At 35.7% G+C, this 18,151-nt stretch overlaps 1 protein-coding gene across 6 annotated transcripts in view; it reads right to left on the reverse strand.

Annotated features, from left to right (window-relative positions):
* The window catches only part of HEATR5A (HEAT repeat containing 5A), a 66,150-nt gene that overhangs the window by 11,482 nt on the left and 36,517 nt on the right, over positions 1-18,151 (reverse strand). For 2 of the 6 annotated variants that reach the window (XM_074868252.1, XM_074868250.1), the window contains exons 17-30: positions 17,950-18,125; positions 16,650-16,755; positions 15,528-15,718; positions 14,914-15,073; positions 13,649-13,838; positions 12,942-13,111; positions 9,908-9,934; positions 7,907-8,045; positions 6,603-6,785; positions 5,508-5,747; positions 4,600-4,781; positions 2,794-2,862; positions 2,195-2,374; positions 68-302 (exon numbers count right to left, since the gene is read on the reverse strand). In XM_074868252.1, the coding sequence (XP_074724353.1) occupies positions 68-302; positions 2,195-2,374; positions 2,794-2,862; positions 4,600-4,781; positions 5,508-5,747; positions 6,603-6,785; positions 7,907-8,045; positions 9,908-9,934; positions 12,942-13,111; positions 13,649-13,838; positions 14,914-15,073; positions 15,528-15,718; positions 16,650-16,755; positions 17,950-18,125 (2,248 nt within the window). The remainder of the gene's footprint in view (positions 1-67; positions 303-2,194; positions 2,375-2,793; positions 2,863-4,599; positions 4,782-5,507; positions 5,748-6,602; positions 6,786-7,906; positions 8,046-9,907; positions 9,935-12,941; positions 13,112-13,648; positions 13,839-14,913; positions 15,074-15,527; positions 15,719-16,649; positions 16,756-17,949; positions 18,126-18,151) is intronic. The other 4 variants (XM_074868255.1, XM_074868253.1, XM_074868251.1 and 1 more) reach the window with 3 other exon arrangements.

Here is an 18,151-nt window from a genome sequence, read left to right on the forward strand (position 1 = left end):
TAGCTAGGACATTAATGATATACACTTACAAGTGACCCATGAAAACACAACTGATTTGCCTTCTTACCTTCAGCAGGTAGTTTCAATGCATATTCTGAAGGTAAAGTTAACAGAGCAAAATCTTGAAGCGCAGCAAGCCAGAGCTTGTTTAATGTTCCAAGATCTGTCTGTACTAAGTCCAGAAGTCCACTGGCTGAAGATGTTACATCTCTGTAGGTTTCTTCTGCAGAGTTCACAATTTTTAAACAGTGATTTTGTGTATCACTTTGATTTTTCTGCTTTTCCACTGCAACTATGTAAACCTGTTTATATATTTGGAGAGAGATTTACAAATATTAACACTTGGAAAACTACTGCGATCATTAGCATGACTGCCTGTTGAACAGGCATGAGGTTCCTGAGAATCTACTCCTGCTTCAAGTCCAGTAGGCATGGGTGAACAAGTACTTATTTTCTAAACCTTCTGAATCCATTCCCCCAGCTAATCTTGATGCAAGACTCCCAATAAAGGGAAGCCTACTAAAATTCCTAAACATAGCTGCAGTTAACTTCCCTGCTTTTAAAAATTAATATATTACTGGTCCAGCTTCAACTTCCAACTGTCAAACCCTGTTAAAGTTACAGCTACCAGAGTGAAGAAGTTATTATCAAATAATATACCTATAATCATGATCCTGAAACCAGTTAAGTCATTCCAAATTTTTTTAAACTGAAATAACATATTGCATTTGCAACCAGCTTCTCAAAACTATGTATTACTCTTGTGTTAACAGTAAAGAATGAAGAGTACAGTCTTGCATTGTTTGCAAACTTTGGGTGTTACCATCACAAGGCTAACTTCAAATGTGAGAAGGTTAATTTACCTACATGCCTCTCTAGTTATCAAAAAAGATAGGCTTGACAATGTTTCTGACCAGCAACCCTCTTGAGTCTCCCCAAAATGCCCTGGGAGGGAAACTCTTCTCAACTGTGGAGACATAGGAGCCCAGTTCAACTAATCTAAAGTTAGCTTTTGTAAGTATCTGTCTCCTGCAATTATGATTTCTGTATCTTTTTCAACATTGCTAGTTGTAGTGGGTTGACCAAGGCCAACAACTAAGCACCCACCAAGCTCCCCTCTCACTCCTCCCTGCAACAGGATGGGGGAATTCCTCCAACTTTTGGAAACAAGAAATAGGTAAGATCCTAAGTGAAAAGGAACTACCTAGGGCTTAAGTGAAATATTTGTAAATTACAGGTCACAAAAGATTATCTCCAGTTTAATTTGTCATAGTTTCCCATATCCGAGATCCAGTAGACAATTATACAGAGTTTGCTTTGAAGACTTCTAGTGATCTTAATTTTAGACTGGAACAATCTACAGATCTTAATTTCTTACAGCTGAGCCTCACATCAGTCTGAATTTCGTCTCAGCTTCTGACCACTGATAGCAGCACCTTATCTTTTCCTGAATAGATTAAATAGACTTGATCTACTTAAATCTCTCCGTGCAAGCATGTTTTCAAGATTTTTATTCCCACTTGATAGCTTTTCTCCAATGGCTTTCCTATTTTGCCAATATCCTTTCTCAAGTATGGACGTCAGAGGTTGGTATGTTTTTCTACAGATGTTCATATAAAAGCTATCTATTGCCTGCTTTCTCCTTCAAAGTAGCCTCCTAGGTTATACACAGAAATAACATATTAACTGCAGAACATGCTCATATCTAGCAGGTTATCAGCTGTCAGCATTCAAGGTCATTATCAGTGCTTTCTAAGACACGTCTAGAGATTACATACATTGTTCCTGGTTTTGATTTTTAAATATCTAACCTTGCATTTACATGTATTAAAACGGGCATTCGCATGAGCTGACTTTAAGGCGGTTAGCCAATGCAGTACTGAACTGACACTATTAACTTACAAGAACTACCTGTAAGAAATTAAATGTCAGTAGACAATGAGAAAAATAACACCTATTTAAATGGTATGTTCAGTGGACCATCTCCACAGCCATTTAAAGCATTTAAAAAGTTTAACTAGCAGTGCTTTTGTCAACTTTACAAAGTTCATGTACTGTTTAGAGGTAGCAAAGAAAAGGACCAGCAACTTCTATTTAGTGAAGCATGTAAGAAATTCCCGAAACCATCCAGTCTGAAAGGTTCTAGCTCACCTACCAGATATCAAGACTGTGATTACAGAGCCGTTACACTAACCTCTGCCCATGCCTTAAGCACAGCCAGTATCTCCATAGTTGAGGTGCTTTCATTGTATTGTTGACTTTGTGCTTCTTTCCCAGCCTGCACTTTGACCAAAGAGGATACAAGCAACTGGTGAACCCTTCGAAGGTCATTAAGATCACTTACTACACCACTTGCTATCCAGGCACTGCATACCTAGTGTTGTAAAACAGAAATTATGAGAAACAAGAGACAAACACCACTGGACACTCTTTTTTCCGTCTGTAAAATTATGAAAACTAGATTTAATTTCTACTGAGATAGTTACTCTCGGATAATAATCAATGTTAAATTACATTACAGTTTAGTATACATAAGTAATGAAAGCCAAAAACATTAGAGGGATGTCATAAGTAACAGCTAAAGTATCAAACGCTACAAAGTTTTTTGAAAGATTTTAAAGTGCATGAAATCTTTGAGTTGTTACAATAGAGCAGTAACACGGGTGACGTTATTTTGTGTGCATTGAGGATTTGAGGCTAGATGATTTATTTCCTTTTTCTTGTGTGGCACATCAAGCAAAAAGAAAGTTTCAGATGGTCTATTACCTAAGACTTCTGACTTTCAACACTTGCCTGACATGCTTTTGCTGTGACATCAGGAGGAGTTTCAGGAGCAAAGGCAGGCCTAAGTGCTGCTCCAACCTAAAGAGAAATTATTCAATTTTTAATATGTAATGAACAATTAACTAAATAATTACTTTTCATAATCAAGCTTTGTTGCAGTTTTCCTTTATAAAGCATTGTTTCCTTTTCATTTTTCCAGACTGTTTCAGTGAGGTTAAAGAGGGGGGAGATAGTTGCAGTCCTACTTTTATTGTTTTGTTTTGCTTACACTGAAGACATGGTTCTCTTTGAGAGTGGTCTTCAAAGTTGATTCTATTTTTTGCACAGTCTAAAACAGAAACATCTTCCTTCCTGAACTCTTGAGTTGATGAGTAGCCCTCAAAAGAAAAAACAACATTCCAAACGACGAAAGACTTGCAAAACACCTCATGAGTGACATTTTCTTACTCAGAAAGAATACAGAATTAAGGAAACAAACAGCTGAAGTTGGTCAACTTTACAAAGTGAAAGAAGGGGAAGAAACCCCATTCACCTAAGACACAAGCATATACTTACCCAGTTGCCGAGAGTTTACCTACTTTCACTGTTGAAAGCTGTTTCACTAAAAGCTAATGAAAATTTCCCTTGCTGCTTTAGCTGATACCTGAAAACTCAGACTTAAGTCTGATGCTCTTTGGGATGAAAGTACAAAGTATAGTACAAGTACTACAAATACAAGTCTGTGAAAATAAGTGAAAAGAAGCTGTCTTTAATGACAGTTAATGACAGTTTCTTAAGGCCCCCTAAAGCTCAGACTTCATTAAAGGAACACGATTTCAGGAAACCATTACTCAAGTCCAGGAAATCTATATCCATCTATTTCTGGTTATTGTTACGGAAAAAAAATTGACAAGACGACGACGACATATTTAACTGATTCACATCTCTTTAATTTCTATGAAACAGTTGATGAGAAGATCTATGCATAGTATTAGCAGAAATACTTTAAGGGTAGTGAAGGTTAAAAGGAGAATTATTAGCTCTGCCTGTGACCTATTTGATGGTTTCGGACAGCAGGGACAGATGGTGTATTTTTTTTCCCTTGGTAGTTCCCAACTAGATCAAGGCAATTCTCCTTTCCCACAAAGAAGTGCCAGTAGAATAGAATTCTAATGGCAAAAGCAAGATCAAAGTGGGTTAGGATGTCTTCAGTGTCAGGATCTCTCCATTTTTATGAGAGTGATCTGACTTATTCAATGCCTGCTAGAAATTGAAGAAGAGGAGCCAGATGAGTCTTAACACAGCTGCCTGTCATATTTAATGCAAGTGCAGTTTGGAATGCAAAATGATCAGGACATCTTTTCTGTAAGTCTAAACAAAGACTTAACTGAAATAGACCTTATGAGTACAGTCCATGCTTTTACCTCCTCTAGCTTATTTATGGACCAAGATCTCCTAGTGTGATCTCTGGGATGCAAAGGCTACTTACTTCTAAGCAGAGTTTTAAATGATAGCTGTTTCTAATATTTCTTCCAATAATTCCACACTTTGAAACCAATGCTTTCCAAACAAAGCTCCCGATGTTCTATTTTCTTTTTGGTGTATTCATAGAGGTAAGAGGGAAAAATGGTCAAACTTGAAAAACTTTGGGGCTAAAACATTATATGCCAACTGAAAAGTTGCTTTCTAAAGAAGTTAAGTCCAAATAAATTAATAATAGTTTCAGTAACAAACAACTGAAACCCAACTCTAGCACTACACACTGCAAAAAGCAGATTTCTTTTACTGATTAACTGTAACTCTAAACTTATCTACATTATTAGCAATGGTGCTTACATTGGCCTGATATTGCTCCAGAATTACATGACCCGGAAACTCTGGTTCTGGAACAGCTGCAAACTTCCGAACAACAATGAGCAATGTCTGAAGCCCAGAAAGGCGAAGTTGATCACTGTGGTCTGTGGCAGCCATAAAAGCCATACGGATCAAGTCAGCTAAATGCAATACCAAAAAGTCATCTGAAGAGAGAACAGAAATTAAAAAACAAAACAGTCTTATTAAATTTAGATTTAGACATAATATATTTTATAAGACTGCTCCCAACATTTTCAAAATGTATACATTGTATGTTTTACCTTACCACATATTGAAGATTGACTTAAGACAGCTTACACATACAACAATCTTACTTGGACATCTTATGTTAGCTGCTCTAGGCTCCTCTCCATTTGAATGTAAGGAAAAAAAATACTTACAATAAAGCATAAATATCTTTATGTATGAGGCTGATTTTCTAAAAAAAGAGTTTTGAGGAAAACACCTCCAGATAAACACAAGAGGTACTGAAAATTGGCACTGTGTTTCTACTGGTAATTACGCAAATTATGAAACAAAGAAGTAGAGTTTTTTAGTCATAATCCCAGATACCAAACTGTGATGTTGTAGGTTGGTGCCAGCTATCACTTCTGATTGCCAGTGCTTGTGCAGAAACAATGGCTTCCTATGCATATGCCATGGTACTATAACCAGGAAAGTGAGTGTAAATGCTGCAGTGATATGCCAGTATTTTGGCAAATAAAAATTGCTTCACACCTTAATAAATATAGACTTCTAATAAGAGTAATTAAAGGTTTCAGTGATTACAAACACAAATTTATGATGAATTTTATTAAGATGCAAACAACTAACATATATTTTAAGCGTACTTCACATTCTGTGAAATTCTTTCAGTGTTTAACACATACCTCTTGAATCACGTTGTTTTCTTTCCTGAGCCAAAGTTATGTCAAAATGTGCACTGCCTGCATTTTCACACTGGCTTATAATTTTACAAACACACTCTGCAGCAAAAACTCTGGTAGACCATCGTGGATTACTGAAAGGATGGAACCTCTCATCACTGTCAGACGTTAATACAGATGCATCATCCACTTTGGCAGTTTCCTCTTCTTGAGTGGTATCTACTGAAGCTACTGTATTGAAATCTGTATTTAGGACACGGGTTAAAAAAAAAGAAGAAATGTAATATTCTTTCTCACTGTAACTGAAAACTACAGAAGGACTCATATGGAAATCTCTTCAAAGTCCATCTCTAGCCTCCAACTCATTATAACTCCCTTCAACCTCAGTGTCTAAAAGTAAATGCTAGAATTAAAAATAAAATGTAGCAAAACTGTCTGAATTTGGTTGATATTACTTGCTGGAAGACAAGATCAATACCATGAAAGTAAATGAAGAACTGCAGTAAAAGAAGCAAAAGAAAAAAACCTTTTAAAATAAGTGTGACACATTAGAAACTAGTACGTTTCCAAATCAAAAAATCTAAACCCAAGAAGTTTTCCTCCTGCACTGCAGTTAAAAGAAAACAATTCACCACCACCACCAATATTCGGCACAGTAATTAATTTTATCTGCTCAGGAGTTTCATTATGATATAGTAGGTCTGCATCATTCCTATTATTAATAGAAGAGAGGGTCTGAATATTTTTGTTGTAGGTAATTGCACAGGACCCACAAGCTCAAATATATTCTGCATTTCCATTTTTGATATGCAAATAAGTTACCATTAGGACTATAAATCAACAAGAATATGAACAAGCAAGATATACTAAAAGGTTTACAAAAACTTGTTCAATAGGGAAAAGACAATCAGAAGGGAGAATATTATATTCCTTCTGAAAGAACTAAGTTGAAGGGTCCAATATTTCAATATGAAGGACAATGATACACTTTATAAATGTCAAACATTCAAGAAACAAGAATACTTTCCCTCAGTGAGATACTATATTGCTGCAGGCCTTATTTTCATGTGTTCTCAACGACAGTGTATTAGGACTTACCAGCTGAGGCAGCAAGAACATCTTTACAAAGCTTCAGCCAAAAAGAGAGTTTCTCAACTGCCATTGAAGTAAGCATATGAGTCAGAGTCTCCTTGATATCTTGGCACAATCTTTGATCCAATTCTTTGTCCAGCAAGCCCAGCAATGCCCCCTCCAGGCCTATTTCTCTGATGTTAACATCTGCTAAGAATAAAATCTGTGAGCTGAATGCTGTACATCACAAAACCACAGTAATGACCACAGAAACCCCCCTGAAGGTTGCACAGAGTATCTTGTGAACAAGTATTCAGCCCTGAAATACTTCTGAAATAATAGTATTAATTACTTTAATACCATATCTAAATCATCTGAATACAAAGAAAACCTTTTAACTTTTACAGAAACATACTAACAACAGGAAGAAAGTTACCTCAGGGGAAAAAAAAAAAAAGAATCACACTCTGAATTTCACAGCATTACTATCACCATAGCATGTGAGCTCCTGAAAAAAATTATCTTTGGCCATCTGATTCTTCACGCTGACTCATAAGGTAATTCTAAAACAATGTTTTAACTTGAAAGGGAAGTTGAAATTATTCTCCAAGAAATCTCAAAACCAGACACATCAAAATAATTTGTTAAATGAATATGATCAATTTTTATTTGCCCAATATTACCAGTTTTAAAAATCAGCAGTTTTACAAAATGGCTATAGCCTATCTTTCCTGAAAATTTCCAAACGAGCTTGAATTGAAATCCAAAGTGAAATCATTTATTACCACTGTCCCTTCATAGGAAGGCACATGAAAATGAACTAGTGATCATTCTCAGGCCTTTTAGAAAAAACCCAAACCTTTAGCAAGTTAAAAATTCTAGGGACCCCATATCATCATTAGTTAACTAGTTCTCCAAAGAGGTCAACGGAAACTTTCTTCAGCACGTTTTGTACACCTTCCCTCAATGACAGGTTTTTAATTTAAGAATAGATTTATGTGGCAAAATAAAATTATGAATATGTATGTAAAATGCAGGACTATGAAGCTGTTATTACAACAACTACTGGCTAGATAGGATTAGGTTTCTCTGGAACTCCACTTGCATTTTCTCATTTAGTGACCCTTACTATCTACAGTATATGAAAAGCAATAGTATCTTCATTTTATCACTAAGAAAGGATGAGGATGTTTCGATAATTTGGTACTATGTAGAGAACTGAAGCAGAAAAATCTTTTTGAGTTAAAGATTTCAAGAACATAGCAAAGTTTTCATACCCATAGCACTACCAATGTGTCAAGCTCTTTGATCTCAAAACTGGAATATGTTACCTGGAGTAAAATCTTCTCTGCTCTCTTTAACTAATGCAATGGCATATTCTGACACTTCAGCAGCTTCTCTTTGCACAAGTTGCCGTAAGCAAGCTACCACTGCACGTCTCAATAATAAGTATGAGCTACAGAGATTCACCTGAAACACGCAAGAAGAAACAGTAAGACGGCTACAAACCTTTATCACAATACCTCAGTAAGGCTGGTGTTTTCTGAACAATTGTAGTTACAAGAAATCGTAAAGTCAGTAAGCATGTAATTGATGGTATTTTTGCTCAGCTTTTTTTTTTTTTTAAACCACAAATGAAAGGTTTTGCAACTCCTGTAATCAATTTTAACATATAGGTACTTTTAACATTTTCTCTCCAAAGGTAACTAATAAGACTGGTTTGGGGCTGGATCCAGCTCCCACCAATACGGGTAGAGACACCCCCATTAACTTCAATGACTGCTGAATCGTGGTCTTAATGAACAATTAACTATATTCTTTGACTACAGGGTATATATAATGGGCTTGGAAACTCAGTGAAAGAGAAAATTACTCAAATCATCCTCAGATGTAACTAAAGAAATGTCAGTGTAACCAAGGGTGAGACAGTCAATCAGGCTTTAGTAAATCTGAACTCCATGCATGAAAGGAAGTTTACAAGAAAGAGCAAAGAAAACACTGCTGCAATTTCACCACAAAAAATATTATTTACTCAGATGACATTAAATTATGTTTCAGAAAAGGTGAGAGGAAGGGTGAGAGTTACTGGTGAATCTATCACACTGAGACAAGTCAGCTCTCCTGAGCAGTTTCTAGCAAAAAAGTTTATAGCATCACCATATTTTAACACCACCAGGCCAGTGTTTGTTTTTTATACTGAAAAATACATAATAACAGCTTCTTTATTACAGAAACAAGGAAAAACACTTAAAAAAACCAAGACATAGCTTCAAGGTTCTTTTGTTAGAGTGGAGCTATCTGATTTTTATTTGCTTGCTTTCAATTTTAAGAACATTCTGAAGGGGATCCCAAAGATAGAGTGAACCAGCTGTGTGGCCAGGCAAGATGGCTACACCAATATTTATGCAGCTTCTTTTAAATTAAGCTTAGATTATAATAAAAAAAAATATTCTCTACAACTAAAGCAGTTGTGTACCCTTAGCTGTCACCATCCTTAAAATACACAGAGCTGAGTGTCTGCTGCACGGAAACCCTGCAGTAAGGTCACGCTCCTCATTTGCCAGCAACAGGTCAATGTTAGTCAAAATGAATAATATATATTAGTTAACATAGAGTTCAAAAGAAAAAGTTAAAGATAACAGGAGTGATACAGAATTTCAACTTTGTTACTTTAACAAAACTAAGCTTAGTCTTCTGTATTTCTATGCATGCACATGAACCTACAATAATCAGAATTACATATTTAATACACACAAAGATATACTCTCTGCATAATTCTTCTAAAAGAAAAGAAACCTGACTCAGTAAGTATGTCTGCAAGATACTTTAATTGAAACTTTAAAAACAAGTGAAGCTTTTAATGCAACATTTATGCAAGCAGGCTACACATTCTACTTCAAGTTGGACATGCATAAGTTCCGTGCTCATTTTTAATAGGGAAAAAACAGAGGATCCAATTCAGGCTACTGAAAAATGCAAGACGCACATTTTTCATCTTCCTCATTCTCCCATATTCTAAGCAAGGGACAGGACTAAATAACAGACACAAAATGCAAGCATCACATACAAACTTAAATGAACAAACAGTTCCCTTTCTGTGCTTAACAGGTTAAAAACAAAATTATGTCTCACTAAGCACATAAATGAAATGTATGTCTGCCATCTGCATAAAGTTAGGAAGGGTCTGGTTAGGATGACAATCAAATGTCACTTGACATGCTAAGAGAAATTAAAAGAACATTAAAATGGTTAAAAGGAAAAGATAAAAGATGAAATAAAAAACACCACTGCAAACTGCAAAAATTTAGGATTAACAAGGCACAGGGACCTACCAACACAGAATTATCCAACAAGATTTCCTGCACAAAAACAAATGACAAACCAGTCATGACAAAACCAAAATATAGATATCACAGTGATACCAACCACACATGGAGGCCATTACATATAAATTCAGCATACATTAAAATTCAGAATCTTATCTCAAACATACCAAAATCTTAATTTGCTTAGTTCATTTATTATATTTAATGTTGAAACACACTTAAAATTGCAAGCCAGCTGCTCCTAAAATTAGTACTTAAACAGTACCAAGACAACAGCACAGCATAGTTATTGACATCGTACAGTTATCACATTTCAAAATATCTTTAATGTCTTGCAGCTGAGAACTAGTGTTCACTACATCAGAAGCTTACACAGATAAGCTCTTCAGAAGTCTGTGTTAGCTTTAGAGCTGATGTTAGACATGAATAAAAGCATATGATTTCTATTTCACTGGAGCCAAGAATTTACCAGACAGGATAAGCATTACTGTTTGATGCAAAGCCCCATGAAAAAAGACCCAATCGACAAACAAGGAATACTTTCAGAAGCTGAAGAAGGGAAGCCAGATAATGACAGGCACATGTATACAATTAAAAAAAAAAAGCCAAACAAAAAACAAGCCAGTGAAGCTGTGTATCCATTGCCCAAGTCATGTTTTGTTAGTGCTAGCATAGTCACAAACTGAGCTGTTTAAATACTCTGGGGACCTAAACCACCTCATGCTCTAGGTGGTGGGAAGACAGGTGGAGGAGGTAGCTTGCAGCTGCTCACAGCAATTGTGTTGGCATGCCTAATGCTACATTTGTGGGAAAAAGGGAAAAAGGGAAGAGAATGTCTATTTCAGAATTTTCAAAAGGCAAGTTTGAAAACACAGAAATTTTTTTTAAACCTTGAGGAAAAGGATGGAGAAGGGAGTTAGTTCAAATGTTACTAAAAATAAATTTCTTTGCACATTTGTTTTCAAGATTTTACGAGTGAGAATTCATGTTTCTATGGACAGAAGGGGAAAAGATCACTTATTTGACCACAGACTCTTTGCCTCCTGTTTTTCTGCCTGAAATAAAGAATGCAGTGGTGGATATCCACAGTGTCTAGTGCCCAGCTTTTATACTCTGCTTCCCCTTAAGACTTGAAAATGAGTTGCAAAGGAGGACAGTCACACCTTGATCTCCACTTGCAGAAATTTAAAAACTCATGGAGAATGACTTGCTGAGGGTCACCTTGCAAGCCAACAAGTCAAGAGCAGATTTCAGGTCCGGTCCAATAGTTTATTCTGCTTCCCTAGTGAGATGGTGATTTAGTGGGTGGAAACTACACAGATGGATGGTTTGTTTTACAAATGCAGAAGTCTGCTTGTGCAATGATCTTCTCACAGACCTTCAAAGCATACACTCAAACCTTCTTTATGACACTCTTGAGAGACATATTGATGTTTACTGAATTGTCAGTATCAGCAACATTTGCCATAGTTCTGTAACAAGTTCATGAGAATGAGAAAAGTTCACTGACTTCGGTGGGCTCCTCCCCTATGAAGCTCACAATTGTTTCTGGGGTAGAGATGAACACACACATGTGTACAGATGCACGAACACACACACTTCTTAATTAAGTAATTTAATGTTATGAAGTTCATAAAGTACTGTATGAAGTACTTTGAGACAATTTGTAAAACCAATAAAAATCAGTAATATTGTACAGACAAAACAACTTTATCATGACATCCTCTTTACTAGTAGATAGTTGCTATTAGAAAAATCATACTATACATGGATTTACTTATGATTCCAAATGCTAATACATCCTCTGAGCAAGAAAGTGACTTACACGATTTGTTCTGATTTTATCAATTTAAGAAAACCTGTGTTTTACCCAGAGAAGAGAAAATCATAGCTAGTGTACTTTAAAAGAAAGAACACTTCAGATGAGTTCCAGTTCTTCTGAAACTAGTATGTCCATGCCTAACACAATGTGGAGCTGAAAGAGCTTCTCCTTCAATTTTTCCTGGCTCCCACAATCATGTTTCTAGTCAAACTAAATAAAGGTAAATGGAAGGAATCTAAACTTTACACAAAATCAATATATGGTTAGTATCGATATACAAGTGCTACCCAGGGGAAGATGTAAATGAGAACTGTGTTAAGATAAACAAGAGAGATTAAAAAAAACCCACCATATTTTATTGTCTGTGTTTATTTGTTTCCCTCTGATTTACAGGGAGACTAGATGGTCTTCTTTAAAAAGAAAAAAACAAACAGGAAAAAAAGCACCCCCCCCACAAAAAAACGTAGCTAGCCCCTGAAAACCCACCAAGGCTAATAACTACCAGAAAATTATTTTCGCTTTCTTCATAGAACTAAGTGCTTCTGAACAGCAGCTATTCCAAGACAGAGAAACTTTGGGGGGGACAAAAGGAACGAAAAAAACCCCCAGCAAACAAAACCTCCCACCTCTTTGTCAAACAAGGCTGAAAAAATTTTATTTATTTTTTCCAAAGACCTAGTTTGACTATTACTTATGTAAGTGTCAGAAATTTTTATACTGACAAGACGACAGTACACTGAAGCATTAGTGCTACAGAAATTATGAAATAGAGAAATCTACAATTTTTCACTATCGTGAAAAAACAAATCCAAACAAAACAATTCTCAGTAATTATTATACATACTTTTAAAATTAATCCTTCACCTAAGACATAAGAAGCATCAGAGGAAAAAACTGGCCAACATAAAATAGCTGGTAAAAATCCAGCAAAATTATGATGGATGGTATATCCTGCCAAACAACTGGCCTTAACAATAACACTTACAAGCAGTTGAGAAGGCCAAGATTTCTACAGAATGTGCACATCTTGTAAAGGAGAAGCAGAAGCTGGGGAAAAAACTGAAAAAATAGAGAATACTTACCTGTAGGAGCATATGAAACACCTCACCCCTACACAATGATCAGTTTCTCTGGTTAAAGAAGCATCTGAATTTTTTAAGTGTTTCTGAACAAAATATTTTAAAATACAAGGATATAGACTAGTAAACGTATACTCACACACAAGCAGCTGACAAGGCTAGACAAGTTGACGTGTCGAGGAGCAAACATGTGAAGCTGCTGAAGGCAAGAGATGGCTTGAGCCTGAACAAGGCAGTCAGGATTATCCTGCATCACTGCACAGCCCAGGAGGCAGGAAGTTCTTAAGGCTGAAACTGTTGTACTGCTGCCTGTATTTGGAAGGAAAAACAGGTTCTGGTTTTTGTTTTTAAAACACCAACTTTTTATTTTCAGAACATGATAACCTGTCTTTTTTCCAAGCCACCCATAATTCTCATCCTCCTGGAAGATATTTTCTGTATCTGTGTTATACGTGCATATCAATGAATAACAGTCACACTGCTCTCTAGAAATTTCAGCATCCAGCTATCTAGAAGTTGATTTAGATGCAAATTTTAAATGTTTGCATCATAACTAAGACACAGACTGGCTCCTAACTCTTTAAATAGGAATACCTTCTGTTTTCATGCTAAATATAAGAATTTTCAGCCCAAGGCAAGGCTTGGAGAACCAGTTCAAACAAAGGAAAAAACACTATTGTTGGAAAACTATCTAGCAGTTGTGTCATCCTGATAGCATAAACTCATGGCCTGTGAAATGTCTTACAACAAGGAAAAAAACAGCATGTTCTTATTTCTTGATAAAATTTGAATTACACATTCAAACAATGTTTAGCAATTTTGTTGCTGATGCTATATGTCGCATACCTTGCAACTCAGGGCCCAATGTGGTAATAAGTGCATTTAAACAGCGACCGAGGCTTTGGTGAACTTCAGCATAAGCAGGAGGCACAGTCAACAACAACATGAGAACAAGAGATAAGGTAGGTTCCACGTGCACATGATACAAGGGGCCAGCTAAATCTACTATCAGTGACAGAGAGTGTAATGCCCATGCCTGTAAAATAAGAGGAGCAGTCATGTAATGTCTATATGATAGATTAAACATAAGATCTTTTAAAAATTTGATAGTTCAAGTGAAACTCAGTAACTGAGTGTAATAGAAGTTGTACTTTTAGGTTCCAAAGGGACAAATGGAGAGGTTATAGAAAGAAACTTTAAGAACCTGATGCTTAATAAACCATTTTGAATATTTTGCAAGGTACTGTATGTTCTGCAATGAAAGAAATATTGTGTCATTGTTAATTAAAAAAATTAACAGCAAATTTAATAATTATTGTTCTTAAAATACATTATACTCTTTGTAAAATTTCTTCTAGTTCCATGTGCAAGAACAAGAGAATTATGAAAAAATACTGCTGAAACAACATATTGTTTTAGTCTCAGTCACTTTGCACCAATAGCCACATCTGCTTCATGCCAACATACAGTTCTCTGTGTAAAGATATCCTAGATAAAGCTTAAAAGAATTCTTTAACTCAGATTTAAACAATTACATGGAATATGCTCAATGTCTTTTAAAGCTATTCTGATAGATAATAGTTTTATCTGCAAGGAAGTAATTTTAATTAGTCTTCAAAACATCTTGCCTTATTCAAGTATATTGAGCAAATTCTACAGCATTCAGGCTACAAATCCCTATTATTTACTACATAACCCTTCATCAAAAAAATGCTGTGAAGTAAACATCATAGCAGAAACAAAAACTGACATGAACAAAAACACCTAGGTACTATCTAGTCAAGGTCAAGATATAGGTGAATGTGAAATTAATCAATTCCTAAACCATCAGATATTGGTTTTGAAGCCTTATTTGAATATTTGAAGCGTATTTTAGCCTTATCAGTCTCACTGATCGTTAATAAGAGCCTCCCATATCCCATCATAGTTCTTGCTTGGAAGGTGGATTTCCAGCAGGGGCTATGGTTTTTCATTGCCTTTGCTGCTCCAGCCATCACCTGTGAGATATGCCTAAGAGGTTGTGAAATGTTATTCTTACAAGAAAAAACTTGTACTCCAGAATATAAATCAGTTAATTTGTAACATTACATTTTTAGAGAAGTGACAAGTACCTGTACATCAGGAGAAGTATTGTCCTGAGATAAAGTATAAAGGATTCCAACACATGCATTCAGGTGCTGAGTAGAACCTATTCCTCCTAGGTATCTATACAGACATCCCAGAGCCAAAGAATGACCTGTCCTTGATACCACATCCCTAGCAGATTTTAGCCTATTAGTTGTAAGGAAAGAAAGCTGTTAGTGTCATCACCAAGACTAATACTATGTAATAAGCACATCTACAAATGGAATTTCTAGTATATTATCAGCAAAATATTTTATTAGACATTGTTATATTGCCAAAATTCTAAATTCATTTATCATCTCTTATCTGAAGGAAGGACCAGAAATAATTTAGATATACTTAAATGGTGTTCCTAGAACAGCAGCCTATTTAATTTATTTGAAAGTTGACATGCTTACTCAGACAATCTTCTTAAAGGTCAGCAAAACTAAGAAATACACGCTCAAGTCAGGCAGTGCTTTTTCCTGTTAATTTCTGAAGTGACATCAAATTCATGAAGGAACCAGCTTTTAAAAATTATTATCATAATAGAAGCCAGATAGATTTCTTAAACATTTATATAAACTCAACTAGTAACTTACCACACATTTTTTGAACTTACTTGTCAAAACTGACTTGTGCTAATCGAGCAGTGAAGGCACTGTCAGAAACCACCTGTGCCAATCTGGCCAAACACTCTGCAGCAGCACATCTTAGGAGTGGATTATTGCTTTCCAAGGCACCCATTACCAATGTCAGGGCAGACCTTCTAACTTCTTCTGGACCTAAACTTCCCTTGCAGTTAGCCAAGTGCTAAAAATAGATATTAAATATATTAAACAGCAAGACAGTATAGAAATCAGAATGTGTTTTTCCGTGTCATACAAAAATTACAAGACCTGCAGAAGGGATTTGATTTTCTTTCCCTTTTATCTGCTGTTTTGAGACTCAGAAGCCTAACTCCACATAAGTGTATGTCATACCACAACATTATAATATCAACATTCTGATTTTAAGAAATACTGGATAGATTGCAGTAGAATCCAATAAACCAACACACTAGCATAAAACTCAGGAAAATAATATCAAGAAGAAAACCAGTGAAAACAGAATAAATGACACAAAGAAAAATCCCAGCCCAAAAAAAGAATATGAGCATAAGCTACAGCTGTTATCTGGATTGCAAATTAAATATGCCCTAAATACAAATACAAAGAAAACTCTTGCCTATTCTGAAAACATTTTGCCTTACTTTGAAGAAAACCTAAGAAGGGAAGAATGAAAACTGACATGAACAGAGGAAAATACAAATAAAGCATCAGAGAAAAGCAACAAATGGCAGATAGCGACAAGATTTTTTTACCAATTGTTACTTTTTTATTTATTTATACAGTAAGGAATATGAAAGAGACAGTGGTAAAGACAGAAATGATACAAACAGAATTTTTCCATCTCTCTCCTATTTGAATGACACTAGTATGGATGATAGTACACTACAGTGTACTAGAATGGGTTTCCCTAACCCTTTAACATCAAATAAAGGGAAAAACTAAACTATGACTCTTCATCACTTAAGAAAAGTGTGACAAAACAGTAAATATTTTACAGAAAACAGGACTGATCTTCACCTTGACTGTTAATCAAAACAAGAACTGCTGTGTAGACACATTTGAACTAACAGATGTCATGTTTTAGTAACAGAGAGGGAGAGAAACAAAGGAGAGAAACCTTGAAGGAGACTTACCTTTAAGGAAGTGGAAAAGGCTGACACAACATTTAGTTGTACTATTTGTTGCCGTGATCCTTTTGTTTGCTTTATGGAATTCAACAATTGTTCTAACACCTGGAGCCTTAAACAAAAAAGAAAAGAAACCACAGAATTAAAAACTGAGGAAACAAATCAAGCTTTTTTATTTTAAAACACACAACAAAGCCTATATATGATAGAAACAGAGGTGGAACAAACCTATTACCCTAACTTTTGAACATTTTCCTTCAACTGGCATCCCTGTCTACTACAGAAAATTTTTGTATTCTATATTAGAATAGGTAATTAGTCTACGAACACGAACTTTTTGCCTCTGTTTCCTTATAACGTATGTATTCAGAGATAATTACCTATACCTAAGTAACATTAGACAGATGTTATTAAAAGGAACTGTGTATGGGAATGATGCATTTTGACTTAAAATTGAGAAAGGGTGACGGGAAATAAAAAGAAAAGAAAAATGCAGTTATCTGCAGCAATTAGTTCAGGTCTTGAGAAACAGGTGAAGAAAACGAACCAGCAAACTGGTGACAGTAGGGGCAAAAAGCCCAGACAAACAGGAAAAAAAAACCACCAAAAAAGAAGTCAGTGAAGACAGAATATGGAAGTAAATGCAAGTCAGAAGAACATATCATAAAGCAAGTGGCAATTTTATTGGCAGGTATGCTCGTATACAAACAGCTGCCTCAGGATTACACTAACTGCCGAGCATTCTAAGCAGTGAAGACATCAAGACTCAGGACTTGCATGCTAAGCGGTCATCCCTCACAGGAAATTACAAAACCATCACCACCTATAACGATCATGATCCAAGGTCTAACTACAGTTGGGTTTGAAAATATAAAGCCATTTAAATTAAAAATAATTTATTTGCTCTAATGCTGCATTCAAGAAAATTACCAGCAGCACACAGAATAAGCAACAGCATGCAAAAATCTTGAAGAATTTCATGCCTCGGCAATTGGTGTGCTAATAAATACGAAACAAACCAAAATGTCACGTGTGCAGTGGGAAGATACAGATACACACACACAAAACCAAGAGAAGTCTGTGATCCCTTTCAAGCATTCTTGTACCTTGACAGAACTGTGTTAAGACACACACTCTTGTTTCTTCCCATCCACTTTTTATAAAGACTGAGGCAGATAAAGGTTTTACAGAATCCACTTATACAATTCATTATTTTTTCAGAATTGTTTTCTTCTGTGTTCAAACAACACTGTGACTATCTTTTAGCATCTCCCAAATTCCTCAGCAGTTACAGTTACTACTTTACCTGTGAGATTCTGCTACATGGGAGAACATAACTCCAAAAAGATGAGTTGCTGCACTGATAACAGACAATACGGGAGGTAGTGGTTTAGGTACTGAATCACCTTTTGCAGCTTTCTCATAAATTGAGTAAGGGTCATACTCCAGGCTGCCGCCAGCTATGCTGTTGCCTAAAAGGAGCTGTAAAAAGGAAAAAAGTTATAGCC

The sequence above is a fragment of the Strix uralensis genome, chromosome 4, assembly GCF_047716275.1.
Source record: "Strix uralensis isolate ZFMK-TIS-50842 chromosome 4, bStrUra1, whole genome shotgun sequence".
Taxonomy (NCBI): Eukaryota; Metazoa; Chordata; class Aves; order Strigiformes; family Strigidae; genus Strix; species Strix uralensis.